The 16,270-nt window shown below is 42.1% G+C and overlaps 1 protein-coding gene across 1 annotated transcript in view; it reads right to left on the bottom strand.

Annotated features, from left to right (window-relative positions):
• Positions 1–16,270, bottom strand: part of SPATA6L (spermatogenesis associated 6 like) — a 33,086-nt gene that overhangs the window by 6,247 nt on the left and 10,569 nt on the right. Inside the window, exons 5-11 of the mRNA XM_079790088.1 lie at positions 12,456–12,580; positions 10,839–10,916; positions 7,737–7,976; positions 5,676–5,778; positions 2,886–2,920; positions 1,910–2,106; positions 70–163 (exon numbers count right to left, since the gene is read on the bottom strand). Coding sequence (XP_079646214.1) covers positions 70–163; positions 1,910–2,106; positions 2,886–2,920; positions 5,676–5,778; positions 7,737–7,976; positions 10,839–10,916; positions 12,456–12,580 — 872 coding nt within the window. The remainder of the gene's footprint in view (positions 1–69; positions 164–1,909; positions 2,107–2,885; positions 2,921–5,675; positions 5,779–7,736; positions 7,977–10,838; positions 10,917–12,455; positions 12,581–16,270) is intronic.

The raw sequence follows: 16,270 nt of genomic DNA on the forward strand, positions 1-16,270 counted from the left end.
GCTAAACTCGAAGTCCCAGGGCCCATCTTATTCTGTCAGCAAAGATGTAGTTTGGCTAGAAGCCCTAACCTTGTTCAGGTGTTGCCGAGCTCTGTGGGATGTCAGAAGACTGCATACCCTTTCATGGATCTTCTTCCATGTGGACTGAGATCCAGGGTGGAACCTGCTGGACAGATTAAACAGGGTGACGTGTTATGCAGCCAATAAAAAGGATAGTTAGCGTACATAACAGTGTGGGTTGATGTTTATAACTTAATAGTTAGAAAAATGCAGCACCATGAAAAATAGTGTACAGTGTGGTTTCAATGTCTTTATTAAACCTGTGCATAGACCATCACTGGGAATGAAAACCACCAAGGTGTTAAGAATGGCGTGTGTTTGGGAGTATGGCTGTGAGTGACTTTCTTCTTCATCCTTTTCTGTGTATTTTAGATATTTCTCTAAAGAACAAATCTTGCTTTGACATTTAAGAATTTAATCCAAACATTTTAATACCAAATTTAATCCCATTGTTTTCCACCATAAGAATTTAATTTGCTATCTCATTGAGACTTTAGGCCAATCAGACCCAACCTTAACCACCGGTCTCACAGCATCTTCCAGTTCCTCGAACATAAAGCATTTTCTCCTTCTGGAGGCATTTCCCAGCCCTGCTCGCTCTGACTAGAAGGCTGCCACCTCCAGCCCATCCCCACTCCTGTAACTCCTACCCACCCTCCAGAGCTCCGTTCAGGTACTGATTTCTGGGAAGGTCCTTCCTGATCCCCTTCATGTAGAGGGAGTCTGCTTCCCTATTTTATGCATTTAGAGTTCATTTACCCCTTATTTACAGCACTTCTCCTAGTGGACATTTTATCATTATTTGATTAATGTCTTTACTCCTAGCCTGAAATTGGGACTGAAACTCTTAGGTTAATAGTTCATCCTGGAGTCTCATAGGTATTGAATATCATGGTAGGTATTTAATAAATATTTATTGAGTGATTTAATTCATTCATTCATTTTTGGGAGGGGGTGGGTATGAACTCCTAAATTCTGAGGCAGAATTAGCAAATTAATTATGAAAATCTTGTTTAGCGATACTTACTGAGTCCCTTTGTGAGCAACTGTGTTATTGTGATATAAGGATTTACCTTATTCTCATCACTAATATTGCAGAGTATAGCAGACTGCATATCCTTTATTCAAAACAACTATCTCACTAATATTATCCTTGGTGCCACTTCCCTGGGGTGAAGGTGATCAACTGTCTTGGTTTGCCTGGGACTAAGGGGTTTCCCCAGAATGCCAGACTGTCAGGGTTAAAATCAGGACAGTCCTGGGCAAACCGGATGGTTAATCATGTGACTAGAGAGTGCAATTTGGAAAATCAAGGTTTCTGTTCATCTCTGGCCTGCCCTCCAGACATATGCAATCACAGTTTTTAAAAATTGTAACAATAATATAAACAAACCAGGAAACCATTTCTAGAAAAAGAGAAAGAAAATATATCCATGTGTTGTTAATGTTTGTCTTTAGGTGACAGGACTATGGGTGATTTTTTTTTCCACTTATTTTTGTTTTTCTGTAGTTTCCAAAATTTAAGTAGTGAACACTACTTTCATACTGGTGATATCAAAAGATTGAGTTTTAAAATGCATAACATCTAAAAATGGATAGATAAATAGCACTTATGTCAAGTTAGCTATTTATCCCATTCCCAGCAAACATCCTGAGATATGTTTTCCAGGGGCAAGAGAAAGGCAGAATTTTTACTTTGGGGAAGACATTTAAAGAAATAATAATTTTGTATATCAAGGTGTCCCCAACTGATTATTCCTGAGGAAGCAAACTGGTGAGGTGACAGGGCATTACTCCTGCCAGAACACAAGACACTCTTCAAGCAAAGAGACAGGCGCTTGCCACTGACCTTTCTCGGAGAAGGGGCTGATCCAGAGGAGGGCTGGGAGATCTGGAGTGCCGGGAGGTGGCGAATGAAGTTCCCAGGTGGAAATCCGCATCCCCTTGGTTACCGTAACTGGGCGAGGGCTTTCCAAACTTTCTCAGACATAACGGTGATGGTGATTGATTCCTTAAAAAAATCCGTTCATCTGGCTCTTTGATAACCTGTGTGACAATGTGCATTCTTCTTTAGTTATAGTTTTTCTTTTGTTTGCTTAATTCAAAGCTGGGGTGGGGTGGGGTGGGGTGGGGTGGGACAAGGAAGAGAATTGTGAGCAAGATAGAATACCTGCAGCAAAAGAGGTGGGTGGGAGATGTGCAGAGAAGACTAAAGACAAATGCTCAGGAGAAGAGGTCAAGGAAAGATAACTAAAGTTCTCTGTGTCTGGTATGAGTTAACAAGCCAAAATAAATTCATGCTCTGAACTTTAATTTGGGAGGCCTGGAGATTATTGGGTTTGGAAAAGGTGCTTTTTTTCCCCAGCTAGGAAGATTTCCTTTTTAAACAAAATATTTAAATGCTCTGGCATAAGAAGCACAGTATACTTCGTTTTCTTTGCATATATACATTTAATACAGAACTTTGCCTCTTCACCTTGACAAGCCAATCAAGCTTCAAGAACATGTGATTTATCACCACTATGTATAAAGGTATTTGATTAGAGAAAAATCAATTAAAATTCTACTGATAAAGTGGGTATTGGTCCTACATACACCCTCGCTCCTGATGAGAAAGAAAAGTGTATGTGAGGGAACAAACAAGTAGAAACAAAGCAAAGCAGCCAGTGGAGCCAGGGCACCTTTTAAACTCCATTCTAACCACAGCAATTCCATAAGCAGCACTGGCTACAAGTATACTTTTCACCACTCATCGGGGGAAGCACAGTAATTAACATTAGATAGCTGGAAATAAGCTATTTTACTAACGCTACTTCTAAAATTACCTTTACGTTAGCTGCAAGGCTGTCAAGAGAAGAAGCTAGAAGAAAGAGGAACAGGTGATTCAATGACTCATTATTATCAGTCACCCCTAAAAACTGCTGTTCCACTTATTCCACAGCAGTACAAAAATATTACACAATGAATGAATTATGATAGAACTTAAATGCTCCCTTGTAAATTACACCTATCACTTTTAAATCTCCCTTGGGTCACAGCAACTCTCTCTCCGAGTTTTTCTGTCCTCCTGAGCTCAACAATGGGGTTATATTATCAATCGACGACTTCCCATAGCACGCATGGCTATGGGAAGAGTAAAAGAGAGTCTAAAGTGAAGCAATAAGTTCAGTAACCCTTCAACAGCCTGGAAAACTCATATTTGCTCAGGTGCCCAGAGCCTACAAGAAAGCCGTGTGGCTCAAATATAAGATGCATATACTCTTCCTCTTCTGCCATTCCCTTCACATGTGGTTTCCGTGGAATCTTACTGATGCAGAAATTCTTAAGTATACTTGTCCAAGGTAGACATAAATGTTAGGTTGAGACAATGGATATGCAAGAGCTTGCAGAAACATGATGCAGCAAAAGTATAAATCGTTAGGGTTACCCTAAATACTCATAATAAGTACGTAGATCTAATGCCAGAGAATGGTAAGAAGGACTAGAAAGTGAATATATGAGTACACATAAACGAAACCAAGATTAAATTGGACTTGTCCAGGTTGAGAAAAAAAGAAATGCTTTTGAAATGAGTATTTGCAAGGCCATGCCATGGCCACCGTGCTCTCCCCTCACCCCACCCCCGTATGACTGGGCTTAAGCAGCGGCAAGGAACTTTTCCTGAATTGCTGATTCCCCTTGTGCCACTGGCAGTAAGAAGGAAGCTTTAAAAAGGTATTTTAGAGCCTGGCAATTGGCACATGCTCTGGGCATGCCTGTATGTGTGTGTCCCTCTTGTCCCAGAAGCTCTCTTCTCCCTGCTGAGCAGGGAATCAGCAGTGCTAAAGGCCCTTCCCAGCTTTAGCCACAAACCTGCCCTATAGTGCCCTGTGCCTGATGTTGAGCGCTTACTTCCCCAGGGGGCTTGCCTTTGTTCCTTTGCTTCTCAAAGTGCCGTCCATGGACCAGTGATATCTGTATCACCTGGAAGCTTGTTAGAAAAGAAAGATCACAGGCCCTCACCCCAGCCCCACTGAATCAGAATCTGCAGTTTAACAAGATCCCGAGGTGATTCACATGCACATTCAAATTTGAGAAGCACTGCTTTATTCTACCTTAGGCCTGGATGAATGAGCTGACAGGTCACCTAAGCAAAGGTCTGGCTTGGAAGCTATAGGATGTGAGCCCAGAGGTCTGAACGTCTTCTCTAAATGTAGGTTTGCCAAAAACTTGGTATGTGACCTGTACACATTCTGTAACCTCTCTGGAACCTTACTTCTCCACCTGCCAGGATTAGAGACAGATAAAGGCCGAGACCAATGTCATATATGAGTGCTATCATAATTGGGCTAGCATTAAGCCCAAGGTGTCCTCTCCTGGAAAGGACATTTGCTGTTGCTTGGTTTCCCAGTAATAGGGAAGGCAGTGCTGCCTTTATAGGCTACTCGGGTGATTTTCAAACCAAAGGACTTAAATTAAATGTCAGAGGTGATAAAGCACTTTCTGCGTCAAATTGTACTCTGTCCTTGGTTGGCTGCAGTCAAGCAGTCATCGTGATCCATGAACACTGGCTTGAGTTACCATAAGAATCTGTGCAGCCCTTTAAAAGTATACACCTTTGACCCTAGCCGGTTTTGCTCAGTGGATAGAGCCTCAGCCCTCGAACTGAAGGGTCCCAGGTTCGATTCCAGTCAAGGGCACGTACCCTGGCCCTGGTCGGGGTGCGGTTGGCCCTGGTCGGGGTGCGTGCAGGAGGCAACCAATCAATGTGTCTCTCTCACATAGACGTTTTTTCTGTCTTTCCTCTCCCTTCTGCTCTCCCTAAAAATCAATGGAAAAATATCCTTGGGTGAGGATTAACCCCCACCCCCACCCCCACCCCCCAAAAAAGTATAAACCTTTAGCCCAGCTGGCATGGCTCAGTGGTTGAGCATCGATCTATGAACCAGGAGGTCACAGTTCAATTCCTGGTCAGGGCACATGCCCAGGTTTCAGGTTTCAGGTTTGATCCCCAGTCAGGGTTTGTGGGAGAGGCAACAGGTTGATGTTTTTCTCTGACATCAATCTTTCTCTCTCTCTCTCTCTCTCTCCCCACCCCCTTCTGTCTCTTCCTCCCTCCTTCTCCCTCTCCCTCTCAAGTCAATAAAAACATTTTTTTAAAGAAGAATGCAAAAGGGTCCTGACACCTGACAGTTTGAGATCCCTTCTTTAACCTAACTGCTTCAGATAGAGTTGACTCCCCGCCTCGCTAACATGGAATCTTGTAAAGCAAATGTTATACACTCTTCTGATCACCAATCCCCTGCTCTTTCCCATCTACAGAAATGGCCAGTCTTATTTGTTGGCTATCAATGGTGCTTTTGCAAGAAGTTCACACCAGAACAAGCTGCTCTCTGCTTTTCTAGCCCAGCTAGGAAACTAGTGCAACCAGAGTTCTCTAGGGGAACTCTCAAACAGCTTCCTGCTGACTCTGCTCCATAGGAACTCCTTCCCTGGAAACTCCACCGCTGGAGAGTACTTGAGAATTAAACGCCAAGTTTCCAAAGAAAACATCCCACAGAATGAAAGAAGATTTAGAAGTAGGATGCATTTGCTCCCATAGAGAAATATACAGGGCTAACAAGAAACTTGAGTACCTCTTCTCACGGGAAAGGGAAAGTTTGGAAACTTAGATTTTCTTCTAGACTTCCGGGAATAATGCTCTGAAATATCCTCACCAAAGGGCTTTGCACTGTCCACCTGAAAGAAAAGGAAAGAAATAAGACATAAACCCACCGTGACTTGTATTACCTTCTCCACATTATCTGTAATGCCTTTCTCCCCGTCAGTCATGCAAGTGAGAAAAGAAAGTTGGGAACAAATTAAATCACAATCTCAATGTACGTTAAATGTTATCCCAATAGGGGAAGCTGTTTGTCCCTCTCTTCACTAAGGCTAACACGAAGAGATGGGCTAAAATTTAAATGTTAGCATAAATAAATAACGATGGGCACAAGTTATATTCTAACCACTGGTAAGTCAAGCCCAGAAGAGACCAAGTGAAGCTTATTTTGCATTCTTTTAAAACAGGACAAGGGAGGTAAGGGGATGAGAGATATCTGTAATACTATCAACAATATAAATAAATAAATAAATAAATAAATAAATAAATAAATAAATAAATACAGGACAGAGTTTCATGTTCCTAAACAGTCTGGGCAGTGCTAGCCTGGGGATTATCACAAGGTCACAGTTCAGTCTTCCACATTCCGGGCCAATCTGAGTGTCTGTACCCTTGAAAAAAAGAATAGTGTTGACTACATTGTTTTACTTAAGTGAACATATTTTCATAAATGGGACAACATGATCTGCAAACAGGTTTGGGTCAAATACACAAACATCACCACTAGTGACTTTAAGTCAAATTATCAACTTTACATTATCAACAGTTAACTACTGGAGTTATAAGAACGACTGGAGAATAAGTCATGAACTAGAACATGGACTGGTGCTAATGAAGAATAGGAAATAATATCAAAATGCTTTTAATATAATATTAATTGTATATGTTGAGAAACTAATCTGTATATACTACAGTATGACTACGACTTTGTAGGAACAAATCAAGTCTTATGAATATTAAAAAGATTAAAGAAAATGCATTAAATTAAATACTTATTTTTATTATACTGGTGAAACTATGGGTAATTTTTTGAATGAATTTTTGAACATTTCTGTGTTTCCATTACTTTTATATAAAAAAATTAAGGAGACTAAAAGAACTAATGTTATTAAATTTGCCCACTTCTCCCTGAAGGTTAAATCTAAGGTACATTTGATCAAGGGCTTTGATTATGACACATCATTGCTTCTTCCTGCAGATACATTTTTCCCCTGCTCTTTAAAGTATGGCTAATGAGCAAAAACCTTATTAAAAAACTCAAGCAGTTTTCTTTAAAACTGATGAAGCTTTAGTTTTAGATTGTACAGAGTATATGCCAGGCTTTGTTGTGCGTCTTCCACCCATCAGTTCACTAATTCTTCTGGATAAATGGTGAGTTGCCATGTGTAGTCATCACACTCAATAATTTTCGAAAATTAAACATAGGGATGGCTGATATTTACTGAGCAAATCCTCTGTACAAGACATCTTTATAAGAGTTCCTGAATATGGCTCTAGAAAGATAACATAATTTAATCATCATTATTATTCAGTTTGAATTCCCTTTTTATTTAATACTAGAAGCCTGGTGCATGAAATCGTGCACGGTGGGGTCCCTAAACCTGGCTAGAGATCAGGGCCAATCGGGGCCATATCGCCCAGTCCCTATCAGGGCCAGGCTAATCGGGGCCTGCTGGCCAGGGGATGGACAAGGGGAGGGACCGTGGGAGGTTGGCCACTGGCTGGGGGGAGGGACTGCAGGAGGTTGGCCGGCTACAGAAAGGGACTGGGAGAGGTTGGTCAGCTTCAGGAGGTTGGCTGTGGGAGCACACTGACCACCAGGGGGTAGCTCCTGCATTGAGCATCTGCCTCTGGTGGTCAGTGCGTATCATAGCCACTGGTTGACCAGTCATTCCAGTCATTCAGTCATAATGGTCGCTTAGGCTTTTATATGTATAGAATACCCAATTATTTTTATAATCCAAACTTCTTGTATTCTGAACTCATTCACAACCTCACCATTCCAAAGAACTCTGATAAATAATTTTAGGCTCACATGTCTAACTACAAATGGAGGTTTGCTTTCTCCAGGGATTCTGAAATTATTTCCAAGGTTCAGTTGAGCTGGTTGGTCCTGGAAGAAACGTTTGGTAGAATATGGAGAGGGCTCCCGGAATTGTACACTTTGGGGCAGTCTGTTGAGATTAATTTCTCTTGGCTTCATGTGTGTATTATTTAAGGGGAATGTTGGTCCGTATGATGTAAATAAAGGCCTTTGTGACTTATATCTTTCTTCCTGGAACCAAAAAGAGAAACAATTCTTTTAAAAACAAAAATGGGGGGAGGGGGAATTCAAACAGAACATGACTGTATTTAATTGAACTTTGTTAACTAAGGTAGAAGACTGAACATCTTAGATTTATAAAACAGGAACTCAAGGAAGGGCATTTCTCTACTTAATTTTTCTTCAGTTCAGCTTAACATCACTAGTATTTATAACTCACTAGTAGGTTACATTTCAAATACCAGTGAGATTTATTTGCATTAGGAGACAGTTGGAAAGTATCAGACACTCCCCCCAGTTACAGATAGATGATTGATCGATAGAAAGACATAGAGAGAGATTGAGAGAGAGAACTGGCATATACTTGGATCCAGCCATTTCACTTCAATTCATTTATTATAAGGAAATAATTATGGCTATGTATTTAGCTAAAAAAAAATTCTTAAAACAGTTCCAAAGTGAGAAACCAACCAGATTGGTGAATGGTGAGTAAGCAATTGTCTTTCAGCTCCCAAACCCACCTTTTATACTCAGCTTTAGGATAGGAGGGCTGGCACTCTGCAAACCCCTTCTGCTTTTCCAGCTACTGTTAGGCTCTACCACTAGAAAGCACTAGAGGGAGACGGGAAGATGGAATCAGGAAGACAGAGCTGGCCACTTCCAGTTTTGCATTCTATTCCTGACAGCATCACCCCAGCAACCATTCTTCACGTTGGCAACAGCAAATGGTTCCAGTTTATAGATCTCCCCACTCCAATAATCCCGGAACTAGTCTCATTGTGCCCCCCTCAGGCATTCCAGCACTCAGGGATTTGAATCTCGCCCCATGGAATCTGAGGCACCAGCGATGAGCAGTGTCCCTCCTCAGAGGTCGGAGTCCCAGCTCATCGAAGTCCTACCTTTGATTTTCTGAAGAAGCACCCAGGAAGGCAGCCTCTCCCCAGGGTCCCTTTGCTATGGGATCCCCTTTCTATGGGGTCTCTTCCTCAAGCTTCCATGCTCTTCCCTTTGTTTCCTCAGCCTTAGGGTTGGAGCTGCTTCCCGTAGTCACTATCCCCATCACTTCAGTGTTACCCTTTACCTCGCAGCATTCTATCCCCTGCTTAGCCTTCCTTTTTTACATGAAATCTTTCTGTTAAAATAGCACGTGTAGTTTGTTTTCCTGACTGGGCTGTGACATATCAGCTAAGTGCCCAACAATAGGAAAATGATTGGCCAAACAAATTATGGCACTGCCATGCAATGGCATACAATGAAGCCATGAAGATTTATTTGCCTGGTATAAAAGTACTTAAGGACATCAGGACATGTTCATGGTATATTAAGTGAAAAAGAAAGGGTACAAAATAGTATGATCTTAATCTTTTAAAATAAAAGTGTGTTGTATAGAAGAATATACTCAAAAATTAGTCATATCATCTCTAGATAGTAAGAATAACATAACTTTGTCCTTTTGCTTATTCATATTTTATAATTTCCAAAATAAGGGGATACTTCTAAGAGAAATAAAAGATACTACTTTTAAAAGTTAAGGCTTAGCCGAAACCGGTTTGGCTCAGTGGATAGAGCGTCAGCCTGCTGACTGAAAGGTCCCAGGTTCGATTCCGGTCAAGGGCATGTACCTTGGTTGCAGGCACATCCCCGGTAGGGGGTGTGCAGGAGGCAGCTGGTCGATGTTTCTCTCTCATCGATGTTTCTAACTCTCTACCCCTCTCCCTTCCTCTCTGTAAGAAATCAATAAAGTATATTTTTTTAAAAAAAAGTTAAGGCTTAAAATGAAGATATACATTAGGAGGTTTTAAAGAAAAAAGATTGAAAAACTCACTGTGCACACATATCGAACAGATTGAAGAAAGTAGTGGGTAAAGAAAGAAAAACTAAAAAGCAGCTAATGCTTTCCTTAAAATTAATCTTTTGCCTCCAATTATATGAGTTATAATGCCCAGAGGATTGATGGATTTGCACAGACCCTTGTCACTCAGTATCCACAGCCCACATTTTCAAGGTCTTCTAGACTGGATCAGGCAAGATTTAGGATGACAAGTATTTAAAGAAGGATATTACATTCATTCACTTCCATACTGTTCTAGAAAAGACTTTAAATGGTTACTAAATTTGTGTGCAATAAGATAAAAGAAACATGAAAATAAATCAGAGTGAAGGGGAAGTTAGGGCTGAACAAGAGAGTAAAATAGAGGTAGTGCTTATGGATGCCCAAGACCCTTCACGGTTACTGACAATGGCCATGAATACAACTCTGAGCTTCAGCTTCAGCTTCAGCATAAGGAAGAAGGAACTACTACTGTTCATAAGATCAAGAATAAAAGTCATTGCCCTAGCTGGTTTGGCTCAGTGGATAGAGCATTGGCCCACGGACTAAAAGGTCCCGGGTTCTATACCGGTTAAGGACATGTACCTCAGTTGCAGACTCGATCCCAGCCCTGGTTGGGGCACTTGCAGGAGGTGACCAATCGATGTATCTCTCTCAAATTGATGTTTCTCTCTGTCTGTCTCTCCCTCTTCCTTCTACTCTCTCCAAAAATGAAAAAGTATCCTCAGGTGAGGATTAACAACAACAACAAAAAGAATAAAAGTCATGAAACAACAACCAAAAAAGCTAACTAGCTTACACATCAAACGTGTGATCTTAACCATAGACCATTCTGCTCCACCAACTATACCTTGATGAATATGTGCCAAGCATAATCAGTCTCATGTGACAGGCAGAGCAAATAGTTTGAATAAATTCAAAACTAGCAATAAGTCTCCACGTTTTTATTTATCTAGCTGTATCTAAACTTGGTAAACTGAGTTCTTTAAATTTGTGGAGAAAATTCCTGACATTTCTATTACTGGCTTCTTGATTATACTTACAAGAAATCTGTTTCTATGCAGAAACACACATTCTCTGATGGCTGTCCTTGTAGAAAACTCTATTTTTGGAGCAATACCCTAAAAATAAAACAGCATAAAAGAAGCAAACAAAATTATTGGAACAGTATTTTTGCCTATCCCATCCTAATTTGAAATCGTGCAAGAACTTAATTGCTCTTTTGTGTGGTTGGCATTATCCATATACATTACCTAAAATATGCACATAACAAATATGTGTACACAAAGAAATATTATTCGGCCTTTAAAAAGAAGGACATCTTACCATTTTCAACAACATAGAAGAAGCTGAAAGACATTATGCTAAGTGAAAACCAGACACGAAAAAATTAATACTGCATTATCTCACTTATATAAGGAATCTAATATAGTCAGACTCGCAGAAGCAAAAAGTATAATGCTGGTTGCCAGGGGCTGGAGGATGGGGGAATGGGTAGATGGTCAAAGGGTACAATGTTTCATTTTGCAAGATGAATAAATTCTGGGGACCTAATGTATAGCAATGTGACTATAGTTAACAATACTATATTGTGTATTTGAAATTTCTAAGAAGGTAGACCTTAAGAGTTCTCACCACAAAAGAAAAGAAAATGGTAACTAGTAACAGTAAATGATGGATATGACAATTAGCTTGTGGCAATTATTTCACAATGTAGATATATATAAAAACATCAAGTTGTGCACTTTACAATTTTTATTTGTCAATTAGACACCAATAAAGATGAAAAATAAAATACTAGTATAGCATATACTTAATAAGAATAGCTAAACACTAAAATAAATTGTATTATATGCCCTGACCTAAGTGCTTTGCATATTGTAACTCATCTAATCCTCAAAACAACCCCATAAGGCGGGTCCTAATAATATCTAGTATCTGTACTTTGTAGAGGAGGAACTAAGACACAGAGAGTAACTTGTCCAGCTAGTGATGGCAAAGCTGGTTGCTGAACCCAGGCATTCCAACAACAGAGTTGCTGCAGAGTCAGAAATTATCACAGATAACATCAAAATGAATATTCAAATTTGGGTTCAGATAATGCCCCCAGTTAGGCTATCGATTGAATAACTGCCCTATCTTTTAATATCCTTCGTTAGTACCAGTCAGCGAACCTCTGTCCGTTTCCCCTCCATTAAGTGGAGGCCATAGTATCTGCCTCAGCTCACTTGAGAACTATTATGAGGAAAATAAAATACCATATGAAAAATCAACTGGAAAAATAAATGAGAAGTAGCATTATTACTATTACTGCCCTATTTACTCTTATTATTGCTAATAGCTGTAATTAAATGACAAAATCTTCCAGCTAATCTGCATTAAGAGGAGGTAAAAAAAATCATCCTTATAATTATGTGACAGTGTGAATATGGCAATGATTTAGCCAGATTAGGTAAGACTCCCACCTCTCAGATCAATAATGGGAATCAGTGTAATTTGGCATTCCGAGTAGGGCATCTAAACAAGACTGCTAAACAGAATAACAGGGGTACTGACCAAGATAAAGTGATCAGTCCAAGAACAAGCCCTATCAGGAATAAAATGCTCAGATCCTAAGAACTGCTTTTCCAACAGAAGCCAGCTGGGCACAGATCACTTACTGGAAAACCTGCAGCCGTTTTCATGAGCACCTCCCTACCTATGCCAGGGTTCGAAGGTGTCAGCTTGGGCTCAGGAAAAAGAAATTCCCGTGTGTTTTCTTCATAGTAGGCCAACTCTTCCCACACTAAGAAGGAAGAAGAAAAGTCAGAAGTAGATTTATGTTCTGAAAAATGATGCATCTTCATCCCAAGTTTAACAACATAAAAGCTTAGATAGGTGATAGCAGAGAAGGCATACAGATAAAAATAGACATTTTGAATGCAGTACCTGTTATTCAAGAGTCAGATGACTTCTACTACTTTTTATCTCATGGACAAGTTTTAAAACCCTCCCCAAGTCATGACAGAGATAAAACACTATCTAAAGCGTTGTTCTACAAAACAGAACAAAGAGGAAATTTTCTTTCCATCTATCCATCCATCCATCCATCCATCCATCCATCCATCCATTCTTTCCTTCAACAAATGTTTTCTAAGGACATACCATGGGCCAGGCCTAAGGGTAGAATAGGAATAAGGTAGACAATGCCCTGTTCGTGCAAAAGATACAGTGCAGACTGGAGTTCGATGTGTTCTGTGACATAGGGATGCTAATGTCCCAGTGGCTCAGAGCACAGCTAGAGCTGTGGTTCTTAGCAGGGCTGGTGCCAACACCAGGGGACGTTGCATGGGCAAGAGTCAACAGCCCCTGCAATGCTCACGACACTCCTGCACAACTTTCTAACATCCTGCCAGACATTCTTCCAAGTGAGGAGCTATTTTATAACTATCAGAGCCTGGAACTTACCATCCTATCTAATAATAGAGTAATATGCAAATAAACATCACTCCGCTACGCCCACGATTGGGCAGCGGGAGGCTGGGGGGCGGGACTCGGGGTGGCCTATCCAGCCATTGAGAGGCGCAGGGGGCGGGACTCACGAGTCCCGCCCCCTGCGCCTCTCAATGGCTGGATCCCTCGCTACTGAGGGGAGACCCCTCAGCGTTCGCGGGTCCGAACGGTGGCGCGGATGGGGGTGGGTCCGGGTGCCGCCGCCACCGCCCCCAAGAGACCCCGCCCCCGCTGCCGCAGCCGCCGCCCCCAGAGAGACCCCCCCCCCACCACCGCCGCCGCCCCCCCCCCCGGAGAGACCCCACCCCTGCCGCCGCTGCCGCCACCACCACCACTACCCCCCGGAGAGACCCCGCTCCCACTGCCGCTGCAGCAGCCGCCGCCGGGCGGGGTCTCTCCGGGGGGCGGTGGGGGCGGGGTCTCTCCGGGGGCGGCGGCCCATCAGCGTTTGCGGGTCTGGGGCGGCAGTGCCTGGACCCGCCTCCATGCACTGGGGGAGGGCCTGGTCAGCAGCCACCGAGGCTGCTTCAAGGGCCAAAGAGGGAGGCAGGGCCAGACCTCAGCGGCTGCAGCTGCTGTGGGGCCGGGGAGCCAGGCAGGGCTAGACAGGCAACCTCAGGGTGGGCCTGGGGGTAGGTCCAGCGGTGCAGCTTGACAGCAGACAGCAGGGCCTGCTTGGTGGTAGCTGCCAGCGACCCACAACAGGCAAGTGGGCCTGCAGGCAGCACCCAGCAGGGCCTGCTTGGCTGTTGCCGCGGCGACCCGGGAGCAGACAAGCGCAGCTGCAGGCAGCACCCAGCAGGGCTTGCTTGCCCATCGCTATGGTGTGGAGCAGGCAAGCCCCGCAGAGAGCAGAGAACCACAGGGAGCGGGCCTAAGGTCAGCAGGACATGCCCTGAGGGCTCTCGGATTGGAGAGGGTACAGGTCGGGCTGAGGGACCACCCCCCCGTGCATGAATTTCATGCACTGGGCCTCTAGTTACATATAAACACAAAGCACCTTTTTGCACAGTTTTAAAATACACTGGATTTTCAGGAATGCAGTTTCTGTGTACATTAAGGAAAAACTGTACTTTGCTGTTTGGATCTTTACTGAGATCCTTTTGGCATTTTGAAAATCATGTCACATCTAAATACTTCACTATGCTCAACATTCACGTGTTGATATGCACGTCATCTTATTTTAAATAACTTCCTTTTCATTTCTCCTTTATATTGCAGTTCAAATACTGTGATTTGTATAAGTTGGTTCTATTAACTATGAATATTTATTTCAATATGGTAAGAGGATGCTACAAAAGAAGATCTTAGGTCTAATAGGATTGAGAAGGGCTGAACTAAAGGATGGAGCAGCTGCCATCTGAGCCCTCCTTGTCTACACAGCAGGTGCTACACAAGTGGTTTGGACTGAGAGCGGCCCCTGTACGGAGCACTGCCAAAATAGTAACGTAGTCAATGAGGTAACATTACCGTTTGGTGACTGCCATTTTATTTGTGACAAGAATTCTTGGTATATCAACTGTAGAAAATAACTCACCTTCTATCAAATAGTATAATGAATTTAATTCTTCCTATTCATTCCACTTACTGGGTTCTAGTAAGGATAAATGTGTAAAAAGAAAGCATTCTATATTTTTCATGATATAATTTCTTTCTACTCTTCCCCGCTCAGACATGCTCCAGCCACAATAAGCTAACAAGGTATCTTTCCCTCCTCTTCTATGCACTTGCTCAGCTTAGGCTATTCCTTCTAAAATGTCTTTTCTTCCTTCCCATCTTGTTGAGATCCTATTCATCATTCAAGTCTCACCATAAACGTCTTATAGTGTATCCAAACAGGTCTAAAATAGAACTCTTGATTTTTTTCCCCACCAATAAGCTCTCCCCTATCTTCCCATCAGAGGAATCAGTTGCTGAAGCCAAAAATCTAGGATTTATCCTTGGTTCTACTCGTTCACTCCTCACATCAATCCATTAGCAAGTCCTGTTGACTCTGTCTCCAAAATAAATCTAAAAACTGTCCCCTTCTCTCCATCTTTATAGCTACTTCCCTGGTCCAAGCCCTCACCCCCTCTCTCCTGGACTACTGCCATGACCTCCTAGCTGGTCACCCTCCTTCTATTCTTTCTGCACTCAAATCCATTCTCCACACACTGTGATGGTATAAATACATCAGATGGAGCCTTTCACCTGCTCCCCACTTTTATTGGCCAGAGAGACTTCCTCCATTCAGTGATCTCAGAAGTGCAAACAAAAAATGGAAATGATATGACAATTTCCTCACCCATCGCTAGCAACAAAATACAACTTTCTACTGAAGCCTACAGTACACCGGTTAGGAACTCAAGTTCTAGATTCAGACAGAACTGGGTTCGAATCCTTGCTTCACTGATTACTAGTTATGTGGCTTTGAACAAATTATGTAAACTCCTTAACTTCAATTTCCTCTTCAGGAAAATGTAAAACTCATAATAGTACCTGCTTCTTAGGGCTATTGTGAGGACAAATGACAAACACATGTGAAGTGCAGAGCTCAGTGCCTGACATGACCTGCTATTATCAATGTAAAAATGTCAGCACTCCACAGGGATGTTACAGCAAGAGCCTCGGTTGTAAATAATAAGCATATACACAGGATAAGTAATTCTCACAGGCCAAGCGAAATGTCTGAAAAAAACTCCATCATGTTCTTAATAGGCTAATGGCACAGACAGGGACATCATCAATACCATCAGTGAACAAGTACTCCCCCAGAAAGAAAAAAAATTAGACTTCAAGAAAAATAATTTTAATAACAATATTGGTTCGAGAAATATCTAGCATTTATAAAGCATATCAGAACTGACAGCTTGCTTCCCAATATGGGGTCTCATTTTATTCCTTCTTTGCAAATAAGGAAACTGAGGCTCTGAAAGTTTAAGACACTCATCATGATGCTGCCTGGCAAAGTAGAAATTCAAAACCAGATCATCTGCCCTAGCGA

This window comes from Cnephaeus nilssonii (assembly GCF_951640355.1).
Source record: "Cnephaeus nilssonii genome assembly, chromosome: 14".
Taxonomy (NCBI): domain Eukaryota; kingdom Metazoa; phylum Chordata; class Mammalia; order Chiroptera; family Vespertilionidae; genus Cnephaeus; species Cnephaeus nilssonii.